At 22.2% G+C, this 9,540-nt stretch overlaps 1 protein-coding gene across 1 annotated transcript in view; it reads right to left on the reverse strand.

Annotated features, from left to right (window-relative positions):
- Nucleotides 1-7,658, reverse strand: part of LOC114122126 (uncharacterized) — a 200,257-nt gene extending 192,599 nt beyond the window's left edge. Inside the window, exon 1 of the mRNA XM_027984694.2 lies at nt 7,419-7,658. Within this exon, the coding sequence (XP_027840495.1) occupies nt 7,419 (1 nt within the window). The 5' untranslated portion in view covers nt 7,420-7,658. The remainder of the gene's footprint in view (nt 1-7,418) is intronic.
- Nucleotides 7,659-9,540: the final 1,882 nt, after the last annotated feature.

Here is a 9,540-nt window from a genome sequence, read left to right on the forward strand (position 1 = left end):
ACCCTGACCTAACCCAGTAACCAAACATTGGTTAATATTAAATCAAATTATAGAAGGGTGGTTAGTTATATTTAAAATGTATAAATAAGGTTTACTTTATTTACCTATTCATAGACAAATTAAAAACATTTAGGTAAACAAATTCACATGAACTTAACTGCCAATATTTTAAACATGTAATAATAGGTATGTTATCTGTATTATAAATATTCCATGCTTTGTAATAAAAAAAAATAATATATAGGTACTTATTATAAATTACAAGTAGTAACTAAAATCAATATGATATATATTTAACTTTATAATTGTTATTTAATATAATATTACCTTTAAACCTTTTAGTTCCAACTGCCATGACATACACTTTTCTAGGGATTATTTTTTTGTGATAGCTACAATAATGTTAATATTAATACAGTGTGGCTAAAACCAAAAGATTTTCTTGAAAATGATAATAAAATATTTTCTCTAGGTATAATACTTCATCTAATAATCGACAAAAACTAAAAATCTTTTTTGTTACAAAATGGTCTTTATTTTGAAATTTTAAGAGAAAAAGCTTTTTACTACAAAAAGATATCTATATTCAATCATAATTCGGAACTGATAAAGTTAATTAAGTTTAAATATTTTAATACTATAAATTATTTTCCAGAGTTTGGGCTAAACATAAATAATTCAATTAAATAGAATCCAATTAATAATAATAATAATAAACATAATTCTAAGACAACATGATATAAAACAAACATATATACAACAAAATATCTCTTAATATATTTATGATTGTGTATTAAATTTATAATATCTTTATCAATAAAAAACTAAACATTTGTTTGATTAAAAGAATGTTTCATCGATCTTCATAAAAATCATGAGGGTCTATATAGATAATAGCTATATTATGAAATATATTTTTTTTTAAACATTCTGTTCTGGGTGGTTAAACACCTCACTCACTCTTTATAACGAGTCTACTATAAAATAGTAATACTCGTCAGGCGTAGACATGTGCCTTTTTTTAGTTGGCTTGAGAAACTAAGCATCCTGTAATTCTACAACCTCTTCCCACAGATATTCACCTATTTTTCGACTTCACTCCTCTAACATTCAACACTTATTATTATAATAATAGGAACCATATTTATGTACGAATTGATTTATTTGTATAAAAGCTGACTTAGAACAATTTCGATTAAAAGTCTATTCTTTTCATAATATAAAAATAATAAAATAACAAAAAAAAAATATTAAGAAAACATATTTATGTACCTCAAAATATATTTATTTTTTGAATATTTATTGTTATATTTTTATAAAATAACAAAATCTATACATATATATTTTCAATATAATGCAAATCAATCGTTTACTTCGGAATACATTTATATATGAGCAAGACACATGTTCTATAAAATAATAAACATCCAATTAAGACATATATTGTATTTTTTTTACAGCAAATATTCTATTATTTTACTATTACAAAGTTCACGATTATAAATACTTTCAAAAAAAAGTACAGATACTCTAAATTAAAATAATTAAGTAAATGAACAAAATAATATAAAATAATAGTGAATGGAATAATTTTGAGCAACATTGATTGAAAATGTTTTCTGCTATACACCAATTGTATCATAGGACATCGTACGACATGTTTTGAATTACAAAAGTATGCTACTAAATAATCTTTAAAAGTTTTACACTAGAAAATGAAACAAATTTTAATTATTATATTACATTTTAATTTTCTTTAATATAATATTTTATCCATAGAAATTAGTTAGTTATTCATTTTGAAATTAACAAGATATTTGGTAATAGTAAATATCAATAAAAAATATATGTTAATATAATAAATCAATCATAAGTGATTTATAGTTTATACATCTGTAAGTCATATTTTACATATTTGTTTACATATTACTTCTGGCCCTAGATAATATTATATGAACAAGAGATAATTTGAAAACTAAAATCAATATCTGTGTACTGTGTATTGGAAAGCCTACTACCAGTCAATAGTGCCATTAGATATAAATATTTAGACAATGAAAATTAACATAACTAACATAATAGGTAATTTTTTTAAAATATTGTATGTAGATCACATATATTTATATTCCTTTTATAATTAATGTACAGCGTATAAAAATATATGTATGTTATCTATTATGTGGTTCAAAACAAACTTAAATTCAATGTTTTAATAATTTCGAATATAAATAAAAATACAATATTATTTTTTTTCACAACGTTATAATTACGATAACACACAATTAATTTTTTTCTTGTGAGAATTGTAAACGATACAATCTACTGTTTTATAAATTATGATAAAGTAAAGATTGAAAAAGAATTCTATACTTCTATAAAGTTGTCAAAATAAATTACACAAACAATGTTTTTGTCGATTTCAACTTCATATTTTTATACCAGATTATTTATTATTTATTTAACTTATTTTATCTATAGTAATTTTTAGTACATATATTTTCATGTTTTTATGTATTGATATATTCTAATTCAAACAACCATGCAATGAATCATGAATAAAGTCATGATCATTTCATTAGCATCGAACCATATCTCAAGAAACATGTTTATTTTCAATGATTTATGCCTTCACGATGAACATGTATCTATATACTGTATATTAGTAGTTGAATAAAACTGATTTTGTACTTTTATTGTATTCCATATTATTTTATTAAGTCTGAAAAAGTTTTTGAGATATTTTATATCAAGAAATCATTTTTTTTTTTTTTTGTGAAGATTTCATTAGATTCGACGCCAAAAGTATCATCTTCGTTCAATTTCCTTATTATTTCCTTTGTTTTATTGTCCGAATTCCGTTGAATAAGTAGCGACTATAAAAGAAGTCTCAAAAGTTAAAATAATAATAAATTATTGCTTAGATATGATATTTAATAAATATCAGCTTGAATATATTATCATAAAAAACGTTCAATTTTTGGTGAAAATATTCATCATAATATATTCTCAGATAATGTATAAATATTAAAAAATATTGAATGTTTATGTTTTTATTTCGAAACATACTATTTAATAGGTACATTATAACTACTCGTAATAAGAATGAAATATTAAGTAAAACATTATTCTAAAAAAAACTAGGTATAGAGATACTTATAATTTATGTTTGTATTTATTAAATAATTTATTTTATTTTATATATATTTAAATAACAATGTATTTTATATATGTTTTAATAACACAAACATAAAATTGAATTACAATACATCATTACAATATGCCTAAAATTATAAAAAAATTAAGGTAATTAAAATTTCAAAACCCGTTTTATTTATTATTATTAACATGCTTTGAATAAATGGATAAAACCATCAATCTGAAATAATATATAGAACAAATAGTATTGCATTATTAATCTAACTTAAGTGAAGAATTCTAATTTTTGATGATACTATTTTTTAGTTAGTATATAACGATAATTTTAACATTTATATTTAATGATATTATATGAGAACCATTAATATTTGTTTTAGTAAACAAACAAATACTATGTAAAAATAATTTTAAATAAAGAATAAAGGGTTTATTGCAAATATTTGTATCAGAGTAAAAGAAAAGACTAAAATATTCGAATTGAACTTTAAAAGTTAAAAACATAGTAAATAATAAAATTGTAAAATAAAAAAAAAAAGCGGGCAAGTGGGTACCGTTCTGCTGTACATTAGGGGGTGGGGTTGACCTTGGATTAGGCTAAGTTAAATTTGAATGCAATGATAGGTATCATTGTATACGAAAAACGATTCTGAACGAAGATGATATGTCAGCCTAGGATATAATTTCCAGTGGTTGGTGAAAAAGGTGGTTTATGTTTATGGCCTGAATACACCAAAATTTAAGTTCTTTTATAATTATTGTAAGCTAAACTTATGAAAAATCTTGTATTAAATTTTCAACTCTTAGCTACCTATACAAACATTTTTATGAATTATACCTACAAAATAATTTGCAAATATTCATAATTTTGACGAATTTTCGTCAAAATTCGAAATTCAAATGCTAATAAAAAAAATTGTGCCTATGTATTCTTATAATTTTTTAATCACTATAAGAATAACATATGAGAAACTTTGTATAAAATTTACAAGTATTTTGATAGGGCCAAAAAAATTTTATCGACACTTCAAAAAAAATTTTTCAGAAAAATTGAAAATTTCAGTTGTCTATAAATAGCTCAAAAAAACTCAAAATATTTTGAAAATTTAATCAAGTAAAGAAAATGCCAATCTAAATAACTGGTAAAATTTTCAAGTATCTACGACTTATACTTTTTGAATTATAACAAATATCAAAAATCGTTTGAGGCCAAACCGTTATTTAACGCGGTTTTGTAAAAATTTAAATTTCAAACACTCATAAAATTTTTTTGTCTGAACCCGGTAGAGTTTTTTTTACATATATCTGAAGAAAAATTTATGGAGAACCTTGTACCAAATTTTCAAAACTTAGTTATAAAAGAAAAAATTTTTATGATTTTTCAACTTCAAAATTACTTGCAAATTTTCGCGTTTTCGACAGATTTCGTAAAAATTTGAACTATAAACTCTTATAAAAAAAAATTGTGACTAAATTTTTAATTTTTTTAGCTACAATAAAAACAACTCATAAGGAACCTTGTATTAAATTTTCAAAACTTTTTGGTCATCCAAAAATTTTTTATCGACACTTTAAAAAAAATTTCTCAAAAAAATCGAAAATTTCAGTGGTCTATAAATAACTCAAAAAAAGTCAAAACTTTTTGAAAATTTAACTATATACAGATACCACTAACATTAACATTTGGTGTTAAACATTAACATTTCCTTGATTAGTTTTTGAATTACAACCATAAAAAAAAATCGATTTGGTCGAAAACTGGTTTTGTGTAAAAATTGCCGTTTTTCCGTCATTTTTTTTTTTGTTTTTTTCGATTTTTTTGAAAACTGTTGGAAAATGTAAACTTTTTACCTCTATAATGCACCAAGGATATTCACTTTTACATCGGAAACTACCCCCATAGTTTGAAATTGGAGCATTATTTCGACTAGTTATGCTGTACACAGACACAAAAAAAAAAAAAACACACACATCATTGTAAAATCAATACATTCATCACTTCGTTCAGAATCTAAAAAGTATTAAAACTTTATTTTTAAAATATTTAGTGATGCTAACTTTCATAATTAATTAGAAAGAAGGTAAAATTACTAAAATTTTGATCCATGAAATACGGTTTGTAACTTAATTTTATTAAGAGATCATATTTTATACTTAATATACTGTTACAATTAATATAATAAACAAAAATAAAATATCAAAATCATTAAATTCATAAAATTATCTTTTTTTGATTCAAATTTATTTTATCCAATCAACCTAGAATTATATACATAGACGAATTAGTATTCTATTTTTCTTAGTAATAATATAATTATAAATTGTATTATAATTGTATATCATAAAATTATATTTTATCATAAATTTAATTTAAGTATATTCTTCTTCATAAATGTTAAATCAATAGCTACAAATTGCAATTAACCGTAATAAACAAGTGTGGCATTAAAAATAAGGGTTGCACTATAATAAATCATTGAATAGCAGGAAAAATATTTCAATAACAAATATGTTTGCCGCATTTTTTCGATTTTTATTTGAACGACAAAGCGTTGATATACGTAGTTATAGCTTTATAAATTAACAAACGTTGTAAACAATTGAAAAAAACCTCATACGTATCTACCTATTCATAATTTTCTTTAAAATGTAATAATAAACCAAAAACATATCAACCAACAACAATATATTGTATTATAATCAAAATTATAAAACTCAGTTACTCAAAAAGTCGAATTATAACTGTCTTTTTTAAATAATAGGTAGTTCCGTTAGGTATATGTACCTATTTACATATTGGATGAAGGTCCCTTGAGGATTTACTAATTTATAAACTGACTACTATCACACATATATATTATATTTTATATATATTAGGTATATATATAAATTTATAATTAGTAAATCCACATGAGACGGTTTACTAAACACTTTATAAAGTATGTCATCAAAATAAATAGTATTTTACAAATATTAAAAAAAAATCCAATTAAAAAAATAATCAAATTTTTTCATAAATAAATAAATATGTATAAGTAATCTTATATTTTGAAAATTGTGAAATTTCGATGCATATTATTTAATATAATATAGATTTTGTAAACAAACGGAGTAGTTGAACTACACCAGTCCAGATGTATTTATGATTTTTCAATTTTTGATGATTGATGGATGAGAGCAAATTTGTATTTTATTAGATACCTACATACTTGTATGAATAAAACTTCATAATATGGTATTAGTTTTTTCACTACCAACTAGTTTATAAATAAATTTAAAATTATTAGATATAAATATTTAGTATATAATGTTTATAACAAAAAATACTTTTTTTATAGTTACCAAACAAATTATTATATAATAATTCTGCATCAGACGTTTTTGAACAATACATAAAAAGAATTTGGCATTTTACAGTTGCAAATTTTACATAAATTATTTATCCCTATTTTTATACCTATGTATACAATACTTCTTTTTTAAATATGTTAATAAATTATATTCTAGTCAACGAATATTTATAGTTTTTAATAAATGTTTATGTATAATTTTATCATTTGTATTACCATATATGTAGTACAATTTACGAAATTGTTTTAATGCTTAATGTTTGACGTGTAAATAAAAACATTTAATGTATCGCGTTTTAATATACACAAAATAAAATTAGATTTTACTTAATATTTATAAAACACAAATGTATATATATATACATTAACTTTATAGATTAATTTTATAACAATAAATAAAGTCATTTTAACTCATAAAAACAAAAATTAAATATTTTCAGTATGAAATTTTGTTTTTTCATCATAAAACACATTTTTTTTAATACATCAGATTAAAAATGAATAGAATAGATACTAAAATTGAAGTATTTTTCAAATTCTTTGCAGTGACTTCATTAATTAATTTAAAATAATATACCTAACTGTATATTTATTTGAACCATAAATCAATTTATTGTTGTCTATAGATACAATAACGTTTATGATTTAATTGTATTAAAAATTATTATTTGCACATTGTACTCATTATATTATTTATCTATTAATAAACTAACGTTTAAATAGTATTACAATATTTGACGTTTAATTTTAGAAAAATCTCTCATCATTATAGATACATATTTATTTCAGTTATCGTATAACAGTTGTTTGAAAAATATTTATAATTAGTATTATATTATAAATATAATTTGTATAATATATTCATCTTACAACTATATAGACAAAAATATATAGCATGTTTTTATGAACACTTACTTTGACCGATTGAATGGTTTCGAAGTTATGGTAAATTGTTTAACATTGCCGTTAAAATTATTTGATTCAATTTAAATCGGAAAATTAAAAACACGGAAAAAATCGAAACGTAAAAAGCAACAATTTTCACACCTATCTCAAAACATCGGAAAAATGTATTTACGGTATACAAAAACGAACGAGAGAAAACACCACCGAATACTGCCGAACACGCCACTCGACTGACGTGGAAAACCACGAGGAAATCTCGCGCATACCCTAACGTTAGGAACTGTAATAATGTACTGGAACGGCAGTGCGTGTGTCACAGCAAATAAAAACAGTATACAATGTGTAATTGAATTATTATTGTAGTGAAAGGTACGGTTGATTTTATAGAAATTTATAGCCATAATACCATAAATAAGATCTTTTTTTTTAGCAATTTTTAACTCTTCCGATAAATATTTATCAAATGAATAAGCAGTAGGTATCTACGCAATGATGTGTCATGAATTCAAAAATAATAATTTAACTTGATCATAATACATCGACTTTAATTACCTTTAATAACCATAGTTAAAAGTAAATACACTACTTTTATTTTTAAATTTACGTATTTTTGTAAAACAAAGAAGTCAATAATAATATTGTATTGTATAAAATACAAATGTACGGGCAAGTTAATGTTTTATAATACATTTTGATTACGTATCTACATAAATTTATACTCAGTGTGTATTGTTATCACATTATTTAGTTATTAAATTGTTTATTGTATTATAATTACAAAATTATTACTCTTACACAACAATTTTAATAGAACAATACCTGCTATGACTATATATGTTATGGTAGGTACACAGAACACTTCATATTTATTGTTTAGAATATCGGCATAGCGGTAGGTTAGTATACTATTTGAAAGTACAATCAATTGATGAATGTTTAATTATATTTATGTACCTACTCATTAATATCTCAATACTCCATTATTTTCATACATAATGCGTTCAACTGTAAAAGTATTTATTATTAGTTATTACTTATTATTACTCATTTTAGAACAAAGTGACGACAAATGACCTTAATACATCCGACTTTATGCAAAATATGACTAATCTTTATTATTTTTGTTTTATTTGAAATTAGATACAACTGTGTGACATAAATTATAAAAAAATACAGTCAGAATTTCAGATCATTTAACGTAAATTTAATGTATTAAATACATTTATTTAAATCTGTAGTTCTTTTAATATCTAAGGTACATTTTGATAGATGGCATAAAACCGTGTTATCATGTTAATATTTTTCATACACAATAGTTAAATACTTCCTTTTAAATATATAATACTGAAAACGTTATAGGTAGTCATCGTAATAATATGATTATTGAGATATGAGAGTATACAAGTAAAATGCAACGTCTTTGCTTTAATGTCACTTACTTTAAATATAAAGGATCATTAACCACAAGTCATGTGAATGTGTTACACTGATTGATTAAAAACTTTTTTCACTTGTTTTCTGTAATCTAAAAAAAAAAACAAATTAAATTTATAATAATTAAACTATACAGATATAAATGTTATCATATTACTACTGAACAGAATATTAATGAAAAAAAACTTTTAATTATGTAAACGTGGTACACATCTTTTTAAAATTGCATCTAAATCGTTTATCCTTTAAAAAATTTTATGAAAATCTATAAAATCTATAGTAATATACCATTTATTTTTAAGCGTAATGGAAATTCAAATAGTATTTGACTACGCCGTTAATTTAAAAAAATATACAACGAGAAACATTTTGTATTCTATCTTTATAGTTTTTTTAAATAATATTATTGACACTTTTAAGACTACCCTACATCCTACAGTTTTTATATTGCCATAAAGTGAACATTTTGTCACGTAACGTAACTTTTTTTTTATTCACTAATCTATCAAAATTTAGTGGTTTAGTGTTTATTTAGCATACAGCTTATTTGAATTTGATAGTGTTTAAATAAATCTTATTTCGAAAGTTTACAATATTTATTATGGTTGTGAATTTAACCTAATTAATAATGATTTAGTAGTGACTTTATCTATTTCATTAATTTAATATTATGAAAAATGAAAATCTCACTCTTATC

The sequence above is a fragment of the Aphis gossypii genome, chromosome 3 (genome assembly GCF_020184175.1).
Source record: "Aphis gossypii isolate Hap1 chromosome 3, ASM2018417v2, whole genome shotgun sequence".
Classification (NCBI taxonomy): Eukaryota; Metazoa; Arthropoda; class Insecta; order Hemiptera; family Aphididae; genus Aphis; species Aphis gossypii.